The 13,409-nt window shown below is 36.4% G+C and overlaps 1 protein-coding gene across 2 annotated transcripts in view; it reads left to right on the forward strand.

The window, feature by feature from the left end:
- The window catches only part of LOC128228092 (sodium- and chloride-dependent glycine transporter 1-like), a 38,388-nt gene that overhangs the window by 1,662 nt on the left and 23,317 nt on the right, over positions 1–13,409 (forward strand). The window contains exons 2-4 of one of the 2 annotated variants that reach the window (XM_052939198.1): positions 6,449–6,641; positions 7,815–7,946; positions 9,123–9,447. In XM_052939198.1, coding sequence (XP_052795158.1) covers positions 6,449–6,641; positions 7,815–7,946; positions 9,123–9,447 — 650 coding nt within the window. The remainder of the gene's footprint in view (positions 1–6,448; positions 6,642–7,814; positions 7,947–9,122; positions 9,448–13,409) is intronic. The other variant, XM_052939199.1, reaches the window with a different exon arrangement.

A 13,409-nucleotide genomic window follows, 5' to 3' on the forward strand; every position in this document is an offset into this window, starting at 1 on the left:
TAGACTAAAAATTGTTTAAATTTTCTTCTCTCAAACTGCTGTGCCAACATTTTAAACCATGTAATGTTTGCTTCTGTGGGAAGGGCGAATGTCAAAATGTTGTGCCCTTAAAGGCCTAGTTTAAGCCTTCTATAAGTGACCCCCCCCCCCCCCCCCCAAAAAAAAAACGTGTATTTGTACACAACCTCTGTTAATTGATCTTGATCTTATTGCCTAATTATTTTATCAAATCTCCAATCTGAGTATCCTGCTGTGCAGTTTTGGATGTGTTAGTATAAAAATGGCCCCTAAATGGCCCTGAGCCAATAAATGAATACACAGGAAATTGGCCCCAGTACTGTGACATCAGTGCGATTAGAAGAAGATGCACAGCAGGGGATTATCATGCCAAACATTCCTTAAACTAGGCCATGATAATCCCCTGCTGTGCATCTCCTCACTATTGCACTGGTGTCACAGTAGGGGCCATTTATGATTTACTTATATTGTGCGATGATTTAATCTTTGTTTCAACAATACTGTAAGAATGACCGGTGTTATTAAAAGTTAAACTTACCCTTGTGAGCATTTACAGTATGCGTCACACACACGCTTTTACTTTGTATCGATGTCAATGTTGACAACATGGCGGCTATCCGATTTTCTCTGACTTGGATAGATTTCACCCCGTAAATGTTCGATATCGTCATCCTCTAAAGCCTTCCGATGTAGCAGCCAGTTACAAATTCCTTTGACTACTATTTTTTTTCGCAGTGAAATGTCACATTCATGATAATTTGTCAGGAATATCGGAAAGCGAAACGACGCGAGACGCCATTGCTTCCTTGTTTGTTTGACAGACATAGACAGAGTTCGCTCCCTTGATATCAGGGGGCGTGGCTTAGAAGCCGCTGTCATAAGGTCAGTTGTGAAGCATCCTGGTTAAATCATATAAATGGGCTATTATATAACATAACTCTTTATATTATTCAAAGGCATGGTAATAATAATATTATTATCATTTGAAAACAACAACTAAAAGACAATATGTATTGTCCATTTCTATAATAAAACCTCTCTAACTTCACAGATGGACACTCAGATTAGAGATCTGATAAGCAGCACAAGGCGATTAAGATAAAGATAAATACCCAGTTGCGTACTATACATGTTTTTTTTTTTGGGGGGGGGGTTACTTATGTAAGGTTAAAACTAGGCCAAGGAAAAAGGGGGTATCTAGTACAATCTACAAAACAAGCCAATTGAGACTTAACGACTCCATTATTATGATTCTCTGGAGGAAATTATTAAAACAGATACACACACTTTCACTCCCCACACGTGTGTGCACAACGATACATTTCAGCAATATGACAAAAAAGGGGGTTATGTATATATTTTGAACAAATTAAATTTATTTAGAAAGCATAGGTTGTGAATAGCTTGTAATTCAAAATTGTACAGGGTAGCGAATCATTTGCATTCAGAGCAAAGCTGCAGTTGATAGGTATGCTGTTGATTTGTAATCCAGACCTTACTGGTCACCATCCCCCTGTTAATGATATCAAAACGTTTTTCTAACATTAGAGGGACTAGACACCAGATAGTACCATTGCAAGATAAAAAGAAAATTGTCAAAAACTTCCATAAAATTGTTATCCTTGTGTCCAGGGCATTGAATCTAACCCTTACTGAAGTATCACATCGCTTCTGAGACATGCATCTTTCGCAGAAGAGCTTAAGGCTTATGTGATTGTAATGTGTACGTAGTATGTGCGTCATGCGTCTGTGCGTCTGTAAACAATTTCTTGTTAACACGATACAGTGTTCAGTTTTGATTGTATCTCGATGAAAATTGTACAGTATCTAGATATCCATTAGAGCTCAGTTCATTTCAAAAACCTGCCAGATCCGCCCATGCATGCCTAGATTATGGGCTTTGATAGATTAAAAAATGCTATTGTGTAAAAAATTGCTTGTGAACACGATACTGTGTTCAGTTTTTATTGTATCTCGATGAAACTTGTACAGTATTTAGATATCCATAAGAGCTTGGTTCCTTTCGAAAACCAGCCAGATCCGCCCATGCATGCCTAGATTATGGATCTTGAAAGGATAAAAAAATGCTATTTTTAGCTAAGTCTATTTTTAGCCAAGTCTACATGAGCGAAGTCTATTTTATGCCAAGTTTACATGTAAAGTCACAATTGCTTGTAAATGTTTGTTCAAATTATGCCCTTGGGGTCATAACTGGCCACGCCCAGGCAGGGTTCGAATTTAGACTCGCATACTCGCAAAATGCGAGCGACATTTACAAATTGCGAGTGACTTTTATTCAAGCTTGCAAAATTCTGCGAGTGGCTTTTTCTAGACCACAAAATGTTAAAAGGAAAGTAGAATAAACATAACCTTAACTCTGCTACGTAGTCGAGTGTAAAACAGCCTATAAGTGGCATGTTTACACTATCAGTATAAAGAAGACAGTACGGAGTCACGCTCCAGTAAGTTTTCAAAAATAGAACAAAAACGGAAAAGGCCGAGTTTTATCTCGAATCTTTCAGGGATGCTCCGAGGCGTGCATTATACAAAGTGAATATGAATGACGTAATGACCTAGCTCAATCATTGGCTAAATTTAGCGCTTTCGCGCACTATATGTAAACCCCATCATCCTTTGAATATAATTTTGCCCAGCTGTCAAAATGAATAGATTTCGTTGATCAATATATTTCATGGTCCAAAGTATCCACGCTACATTTACTGTTGCTTTTTTTATTTCAAATTTATAATGTTATTGATTTTAATACTTACAGACTTAATGAAATCTGTAGCTTGCTTGTCGAATGGGTATTTAAAATTACCCGATGGCGAGGGTAAATATACAAAGTGACCAATGTCAAATTATTGGACAGCTTTGTTATCAAAAAGCTGCCAGCATCAGATGAGTATTTCCGTACCCCCCAAATAGAATAAGCAATCAACAAGTTCTAGTAGTCGAGTCACTCAAGATTGATACTTTTTAATATTCATAATATGTCTGGTGTTAATTTCTACTTTAATAAGACAATATTATAAGGGAATAAAGCAAATAATAAAATTGCAAGTTGATTTTTCATTTGCGAGTTGCCTCAAAATGCAGTCGCAAAATTTTGCGAGTGCTCCTCAAAGTTAAATTCAAACCCTGCCAGGGTTCACAGGTTTGGTATGCTTAAATTGGGAAATGTTAACCTTTTTGTTTTGTCTGAAACAGCTAGCAGATTCTTGCTATTTTGAACAAGGCTTTATTTAGTGGTCCACTACCATGGTTGTTCAAATTATGCCCCTTGGGTCAAAACTGGCACTGCCCCCGGGGTCACAAGTTTCCTAGAGACTTATTTAAGATATATTTTCAAAATCTTCTTGTTTCAAACCACAAGGCCCATACCTTTGATATTTGTTGTGGAGCAAAACATTTGAAATTTTGCCCCTTGGGCAAAAGCTGGCCCCACCTTTTTTGACTTACTTTTTGTGTCGCCTGAAAAGACGACATATAGGGGTTACTTTTGTCGGCGGCGGCGTCCGCGTCCCATTTTCGCTTGTCCGGGGTATATCTACTAAACTATTAGTGGTATCAACTTGAAACTTCATATGTACATAGATCTAATTGAGGGCAAGTGCAGTGCACAAGAACTGTTACTCTTGCTTCCATATTTTTAGAGTTATTGCCCTTTGTTATTTTTCATGCTTAAAGTTTTGTCCGGGGCATATCTTGTAGAATATAAGAGTTATCAACTTGAAACTTCATATGTAGATAGATCTCATGGAGGGCAAGTGCAGTGCACAATAACAGTACTCTTGCTTTCTTAGTTTTAAAATTATTGCCCTTTGTTAATTTTCATGCTTAAAGTTTTGTCCGGGGCATATCTTGAAGAATATAAGAGGTATCAACTTGAAACTTCATAGCTAGACAGATCTCATTGAGGGCAAGTGCAGTGCACAATAACAGTAACTCTTGCTTTCTTAGTTTTAAAGTTATTGCCCTTTGTTAATTTTCATGCTTAAAGTTTTGTACGGGGCATATGTTGAAGAATATAAGAGGTATCAACTTGAAACTTCATAACTAGATATATCTCATTGAGGGCAAGTGCAGTGCACAATAACAGTAACTCTTGCTTTCTTAGTTTTAAAGTTATTGCCCTTTGTTAATTTTCATGCTTAAAGTTTTGTCCGGGGCATATCTTGAAGAATATAAGAGGTATCAACTTGAAACTTCATAGCTAGATAGATCTCATTGAGGGCAAGTGCAGTGCACAAGAATCGTTACTCTTGCTGCCATATTTTTAGAGTTATTGCCCTTTGTTAATTTTCTTGCTTAGGTTTTGTCCGTGGCATATCTCGTAAACTATAGGAGGTTTCAACCTGAAACTTATTCCGTAGGTATATCTGATTGAGGGTTCAAATGCCACCTACACTTGAAAGTTAAATGGCAACATCATTGTCTATAAATGAATAAAATGCCAATCTAACAGCTATAATGTCGACAGTAAATAATTCGTCAGGCAACACATCCGACTCGCGGAGTTGTAGTTAATTTTTAAAGCTACAGCAATGAAATGTTGACCATGTGCACAATTTGGCAAACGAGCATCAATGTTGTCCTCGGATGTCCTTGACTTTGACCTTTTGACCAACTTTTTAGCTCGACTATTCAAAGAATAAGGAGAGCTATACTACTCACCCAAGTGTCGGCGTTGGCGTATGCGTCGGCGTCACCCCTTAGTTAAGGTTTTGCGTGCAAGCACACATAGGTAAATACCTCGGCAACAAATTGAGGTATTTCATTGGGACTTTATACAATGGTACTCAACCATCCAGCCAACTTAATTAAACAAGTTAGATAACTCTAGTTTGCATTTAATGCAAACAATAGGCCTTTATTATTTGACTTAGAAATTCTGGTTAAGGTTTTGCGTGCAAGCACACATAGGTTAATATCTCAGCAACTACTTGAGGTATTGGATTGAGACTTGATACAATGTAACTCAACCATCCAACCTACCTTATTTACCAAGTTAGATAACTATAGTTTGCATTTAATGCAAATAATAGGCCTTTGTTATTTGACATAGAAATTCTGGTTAAGGTTTTGGGTGCAAGCACACATAGGTTAATATCTCAGCAACTGCTTGAGGTATTGCATTGAGACTTGATACAATGGTACTCCACCATCCAACCTACTTAATTAACCAAGTTAGATAACTCTAGTTTGCATTTTATGCAAATAATTGCCCTTTATTATTCGACTTAGAAATTCTGGTTAAGGTTTTGCATGTAACCACTTTTAAGTCAATACCTCAGCGAATACATCATGTATTGCATTGAAACTTTACACACAGGCTCCCAACCATTTAACCTTCTTATTTAATCAAGTAAGATTATAAGTATCTTCCATGGCCAAGAGGGTAAGATAGGTTCATTCTGACCCGAGCGTAGGGTGTTTTGTGAAAACGAGGTTTACCAAGTCTCCGCAAAACACACTGCGCGAGGGTCGGGATGAACCTATCTTACACGATCGGCTATGGTAGATGCTTTTTCTCCCACCTCCGTTTAAACAAAATTAAGTAAAAATGTATATTTTGCTGGAACTCTATTGCAGTGCATAGTGAAAATAATTGCGTATGGATATACGATCATTCGAGGTTGTCATGGATATGTGCGCAGTGATTCAGATTATGTTAATAGTCATCTCGGTCTTTAAATAGTTCCAAGGAGAGTGAAGCATTATTTCTTGAAAGGTGCGTGAAAACTGTTTTATGGTGACATTTAAAGCGAGAAATAATTAATTAGCATTCTAAATATTGCCACAAGACAAGGTTTCCATGATGCTACAGACAACCGTCTTAAACAAGGGAGGTAATTACAATGTGGTGACAATTAAAAAGGAGTTCCATACGGTCATTTTATCTTCGCCCGTGGGCAAGTTGAGAATTTCTAGCATGGTTAAATTATTGGATCTACTTATCTGAGGTGGGAGAAAACTCTATCTTTCATATTATATCATTTTTGCCCCTTTATTATGCGACTTGAAATATGTTGTTACAATAATATGCTCTTTGGTATTCCATGTTAGTTCTAAAGCTTTCTGGTTAAAATTGTTACTTGCTTTCATCAGTCTAGAATTGACAGCCGTATGGTTAGGACCTCCTAAGAGAATCAGTTTTAAGTAATATCTGTGGAGTATCCATTGTATGTTGTAAATAAATGTTGGTTATCCAGCTTGTGAATAAAACTTGAGAAACGGTGTACAAGGACTTCCTTAAATTAGCATTAGCGTTCCAAGACTCCCACACAGACCCTTGAGGAGACAACCTCTTGAGTAACTAGACGTTGTGACAGAGAATTCTCTTCATAAAATGTCTACTACATTATGAGTTTATTTGTATTTTTTATTGATTTTTTATACAATCAAAGTATTCTTTATGTTATTCAAGCAGGACGGTGGACATCATTCATCTTTAAGCTCACAAACCAGTAGTTCCAACTCAATGGCGAGCAGCGAAAAAAAGCAGACGGAACGAGAAGGATGGAAAGGAACCCTTGACTTCATGCTCACATGTATCGGCTATGCTGTGGGTCTAGGCAACATTTGGAGGTTTCCATACCTCTGCTACAAGAGTGGTGGAGGTATGTTAAATGTCATTAATTAGAAGTGACAGTGATCGGACTGTTAGTGCATTTCCTTAATGCATGTGCCGTTGTATACCTGACTGGAAGCATCTCATGATAATGGACCACTAATTGATACTTAGGCCTAAAAAAAAAATTTGTTTGGTTAGGGTTACATCCTTTTCAAAAATAGGTAGGGTAGGTAGGCTTTTTTTTATTTTTTTATTAGGCTTTATGTAAGAATGTTATTTTCATCATTGGAGAATGGTGTTAAAGTTATCTCCTGTACAAGCATTTAAGGTTTTAAACTACACATTGAAAAGCAATTAAAAAAAAAAAAAAAAAAATATTTTTTTATTTTTTGTTTTGTTTAGTTTTTCATTTTTTTTTCAAACTGACTATAAAAACGGTAGGGTCGGCGCCTATTCCGTAGGTAGGGTCGGGTAACCCGAACCAAATGTATTTTTTTTTAGGCCTTACTGTTTTATAGGTATAGTTATTCTTCTCCGGTTGCTTTTTATACGATAACTATATAATATTAAATAATACGCCCAGGGTCTATATACCTGTCATCATTTTTGGCACGTGCTAAAATGTAAACAAATATTTTACTCCAATTTAAAACAAAGAGATTTGAAGTAAACATCTTGTGTTCTACTCTTCAACATGTTGAAGTATATCAGTGAACTATATGAGACTACATGACTTGTATAAAGAACAAAAGAAAAACAAGGCACATTCCCCAACTGATGTTGTGTCTGTTTCATAATTAATAACACTTGCACAAGGCATTTTTTTCTCAAACTTTTTAAGTTCTGTCTACAGGTTTCAAGAGAACAAGTCCAGCATCTGTTTTCTGGAGGAATACTTGAAAATACATCATTTCTAGGTGTTATTTATGACTGGTATTTGATTAATTGTGTTACACTTTTAAGGGTTCTAAAAGGATTTTAATATCAAATTCTGGCCAGAATGCTAACACAATGTGTGCTTGTATAAAACAAGTGAAATTGTAGATATACGATACAGTATAAATTCCCATCCCAAAAATAACAACGCTGATAAGCTACTTCACCTGCGATTCTCGGAATTAATCACAACATTTCTTATACTTATAGCACTTGCCAATGTTCTTCTAGTATTAAGCTAAATTAGTATCATGTAAAGATGAAATTGTATTTATTTTTTCAGGAGCCTTCTTCATTCCATACATCTTATTCCTGTGTATCTGCGGGATTCCCTTGTTTTTCATGGAAACAGCCTATGGTCAGTTCTCAAGCCTCAGTCCTATTGCTATTTGGCGATGTTCACCACTGTTCAAAGGTAAGAAATATCCTTCTTGGCGTTTAAGAATGATTTCACATATATATAGCAGCTTGTATATAAATGTTTTAAGATCGAGGTAGTCTGGCTTAAACTGAAAAAAAAGGATGTATAATCAGTTAAATGCAGATTGAGGACTAGGCCGTAAAAGAAAATTAATTATTAAGTAAACAAGGTTAGGTAGACAGGAGTTTCAGATTGGCTATTTTATCATCCTCACACTGAGCATTTTTATTTCAAACTTTTCTTTATTTCAGTAAACAAACTAGACTTCTGGTTATGTCGTTTTGTTTTCATGACAAGTCTAAGTAAATATTCCATCAGGTGTGTTAATAATGCACTAGTCAATTGTAACCACGGCCCCCCCCCCCCCCCCCAGGTCCGGGGGTATACTGGGGATAGCCGTGGAAAAGAGCCGTGTTTGTACTTTCCAGGTGCTCCCGCAGGGCCGGGTGACCGCGGTGGTTTTGTCATAGCGCCAAATTTAGCGGTGATTGGGCCTTATATAGAGTCTCTGGGGTACGGGGGCATTTGGCCGGGGTTTAACCATCAGTTTGTTGGGATTTTACCCTTGGTTGGCTGGACATAAAGTCCAAGTCCCGGCTATTCCCCAGACCTGGTGGGGGGGGGGGGGCTGTGGTTACAATTGACTGGTGCATAAGTGCGGAATTAATTTGAATAAGGCATGAGAGAAATTTCTATTGAGAATGGAGAATTTTAATAATGTCCCAGGCCGTGAGTTTGTTTATCTTTTAAGTAGTGAATAATAATTCAAAGGCGCTTTGAGTAACATTAGAAAAAGAAGCAGATAACAGGAAATAGTAAGTGTTTATTTTGGGCCGATGGTAGAGATCAAGTTTGTTTGTTGTCAGCTTAGGAGAGCCAGATCAAGAGCCAACTCACAAATGATAAAGACCTTGACTGAAAATAAAAGTACAACTACATAACTATATTCATATTCTGGCCACGAGATTAGAGATACCCTTATTGCAGCATTGTTTTAGCCTCTAGAATTTATTAGCAATAGTTTCTTACACAATTACAAAAATATTGTGAAACAGTGCATCCTTATCAGTGGCATATCCCCCCCCCCCCCCCCTTCTAATCCTTTATGGGTTTTTCAAATCTTGTATCGATGATAAAAGACTGTCAACACACATTTTCTTTTCACTTCAGGTGTGGGCATTGGTATGGTGATGGTATCGGGCCTCGTGTGTGTTTACTATAACGTTATTGTGGCCTGGACGCTCTATTACTTGTTCATGTCGCTGCGTGCGGTCCTCCCATGGAGCACGTGCGGCAATTGGTGGAACACCAAAAACTGCGTGGATGTTGAACGCAAGGTGTTGATGGCATCCAACAATGAATCCTTCGGAATCGGCAACTCAACTTTCCTTACCAATATGACTAACATGTCAACATCATTGGCTAACTATACAGTAATGGCCAATTCTGTTGTGGACAGGAAGTCCCTGGTCTCCTCCAGCGAAGAATTCTGGGAGTAAGTATTTACCATTTAGTTTATACTTCTTTATTTTGCACCCTTGTCAAATAGTTGCAAGATAGTCAACTGGAGTCTGGGGCCAAGATTTCATAATTTCATAAAGGTGGAAAGGCTTTTTATTATTGTTATTTTTCAGGCATTTCAATAAAAATATTGTAAGGAAATTAATCCCATAGATTCTGCCCGTTACTTTACTGGTGTACTAGAGCACTTCTAAGCAGAATGAGGTTTAGGTGTAAGATATCTTATTCAAAACATCTTAAGATATCTTATTCAAAACGTCCAAGATATCTTATTCAAATCGGGCTCTGTTTCCTGCACTCATATTGATCAGCCATGATGAAGTGCCTTTGATGGGGAGGGGAAACCACAAACACTTAGGTCAGAGCGGTGGACACGTGATCACTCAAACACTTAGGTCAGAGCAGTGGACACTTGATGCTTTTAAAAGTGTATCTCTTGGCATTCATTGGTTAAGACCACCAACAGACTTCTCTCATGTTTTTAGTTTTTCTATAATTTAATTTAAATCTTGACTTGATTTTTTTTTTTTTCTACTTATAAGGTTACATGTAAATGTACTGCATTTACTATAATTAGATAGTGTTATGTATTATTAGTAAAGTCAGGAACATCAAATAATCAAATGAGAAATATTCCAAGGAATTAATCATCTTTACTCGCATCTTCTCCATGTTAGTTTGCCTTTTATTTTTCTTTATGTTGACAATAAATAAGAAATAATTCAGGAAATGACACAAACTATGGATTATACTTAAGCATAGCATTATAAATAGATCTTCATTTGGCCTTTAAACAATTCAATGACATTAGCCAGTCAGTGGATAAGCAATTTGATTTAAAGCTGCACTCTCACAGATTTACCGTTTTTACAATTTTTGTTATTTTTGTCTTTGATTTAGCCAATTTTTTAATGGCTAACGGATTAAGAAAAATGCGTAAAACATCATTTTTAAACTTACATATGAAAATACGCGATTTGAGTTTTTTTGTTAGCAGTCTTATTATACTGGTTTCCATGCATTTTCGCATAAATTGGCTTGTTCCAAGACCTAAAATAAAAAAAGTTGTCAAAACATTTAATCTGTGAGAGTGCAGCTTTAAGAAAAAGAGCTTTCAATTTTCTAAAGCAGACTTTAGAGAGATAAATAAAGAGTGGGTTTGGAGTGTCAGTGAATAACCGACGACCTTGCCAACGACCTTGCCTTATAAAGGGAGTTATGTCAGTCTTGTATGCAATCCTCACGGATGTAAAATTTGAACAAAGAAATTTAGAGTAGATTTGAATTATCAAGGAGTTTGAGGACATGATAATGAAACCCTAAACTATTGATTGCCTGTGAGAAATAGTTTCTTTGTGCTGTTAAAGTGTAATGTAAGGCCATCCTGAAACAATTCTTTGTTTGCAGCATTGTGCTCGACCAATTCACTGTTAATGCTTTATTTCAATTTCTTTTTTGACCTGTTGAGAATTTGAAATGTTATCTTTTATCCCTTGAAAATTTAATAAAAGTTATTTTGAGACAATTCTTAGCCTTATTTTAATCACAAAATATTCTCTATAACCTTGGCGATTGAAAACAATTAAAAGAAGAATTTCATTTCAAATTTATTACATCCGACTATCTATTACTATTATCATCTGTATTCGTGCATTGTGTAATAAACATGTATGATTGACCCAAACCAAGTGATCTGCTTTGCCTACAACTGTATTTTTTTTAATTATATTGTAGACAATTTAAATCTGTAGGACACATTTTTGTTAAAACATGGGTTCTAGGGATGACATTAAAATTGATGACTAAATTTAGATCATATTACAATTTGAATTAAAAGCAATTATACCAAAGCGATAATTAGGAACAACGAAAATGAAATGTTGATGTGAATGAACAAATAAATGAAAAATTTGGGTAACTTTCAACACATTGTTTTTACAAATGAAACAGGCTTACCAGACCTGTAAAATAATACAAAACTGGCAAAGTAATCGAATGACCGAGGTGTGTGCATTTACTAACAAAGCAATGATATGAAAAGTGCTGTAGATGCATGGCTATATGGAATACTAGTCCACCTAAATGGCCGTCAACGAGGCTTTTGATTTTTTTTTTTACTATGGCAGACTCCACCATCCCAGCAAAAAATAGGGAATGATCCTTGCGAAGAGAATTCTCGCAGCCACAATTTTGAAATAATCTCTGTTATAAATTAAAATTTCAACGAAAATATTATTGCCGACTATTAAACACATATCTATTTATGTCATTATGCCAAAAAACATGTGCAGATATCATAAAACACTTACATGTGTCGATTGATATCAAGTATCCCGATATCTGTAAATCTAGGACAAATAAAACAGTATTCGTGACCCAGAATATATTTATGTGAACATAACAACTCTAATGACAATTTCAATCGAGTTTAGATCATTGTCAGGCACATATTGAACAATTCTGTCATTATTATTCAACATCGAAGCATAATATTACATTATATTCTTTTGCCTGGTAGAGAGTTGTAGCATTATGCACCAGTCAATTGTAACCACTGCTCCCAGCCAAGCCCAGGAAAAATCCCCGTCCTGCGGGATCGAACTGTGGTTAAATCCCCACCAAATGCCCCCACACACCAGAGACCCTAGATAAGGACCATTCCCCGCTATTTTTGGTGCCAAAACCACCGCATTCACCCGGCACTGCGGGGCCACTTGGAAGCTTAAAACACGGCCCATTTTCTCAGCTATCCCCGGTATACCCCCGGACCTGGGGGGGCCATGGTTACAATTGACTGGTGCATTACAGGGATACATAAGAAATGTCAAAATTAAAAAAAAAAAGTATCCCTGATCGCTCATTATTGTACCGACATTAACACTGACAGACCAGGTAGTGCAATGATATATACCAACAATAGAATCGGCGGTAACAGTAGTCACATGAAATAAGACCTGGTGAACATAGATTGAAAGAAAGTGACATTCAAGGAAGGTTACACCCTGAGTGCTATGAAAAACACAGATGGACACTAGCTATGGTGAGCAATATTATGAAAGACACCAAACAAGATGATCATAACATATTATTAAAGCTGTGCTGTTCTCTGGTTCAGTACAATCATAACTCATTTCGAAAAAGAAATTATTTTTTAATTTATTATGCCTGACTCACTGCTAAAATCTGGGTGGAGCCTCTTTAAAAAAATCTATTTTTAAAGGATGGTAAAACATGCCGCAACCAACTGTTACTAGCTGTGGCAACACCGTATGGCTATTTATATTCATTGTCACAATAATCAATTTCCTGAGTAACATAATTTAACTTTTCATTGAATTCAAGTTCTTTGGCTTTGACTTTCTCAATAAGGTTAATGATCAAATATATCACAAAATTTCCCTATAAAGATGTACAATAGTACAATGAGGGTACTGTTTGACATTCATTGTTTGTTTCACACATGCAACCTCTGTCTCACAATTTTTTCTTTTTTTTCTATTATATTTGTTAGTGTAGCGCCTGTGCAATTATCACTTCTTGTTTATATTCCTTTTTAGAAAAAAAGAACTTAAAAAGGAAACAAAAAACAGTGGCCTTTAACAATGCACATCTTTCCATATAATTGTAAAAATAGAGGGAAGATTTACGGTATGAGACAGAGACATTGTATTGATCTTGGAGCACGCAGCCTCTGTATATGGAAAATTTCCAGTCTATTGCTGTGCAACATAAAACACTCATTTGTTACGATGAAGTTATAATGTGGGATTGAAGGCGAGCTAGAAGCCAGTGGTTAGGATCTTTAATTTTGTTCTTTTCCTCTTAAGCATGTAGTTGTAAGATACAACATATAGTAGCAAACACTGGCTTCTCTGTGTAAGAGCTAGTGCAAACAAGTCCAAATTAAAGCGCAACTTTATGAATTCATGATGACAA

Source organism: Mya arenaria, chromosome 3 (assembly GCF_026914265.1).
Source record: "Mya arenaria isolate MELC-2E11 chromosome 3, ASM2691426v1".
In the NCBI taxonomy this organism is placed as follows: Eukaryota; Metazoa; Mollusca; class Bivalvia; order Myida; family Myidae; genus Mya; species Mya arenaria.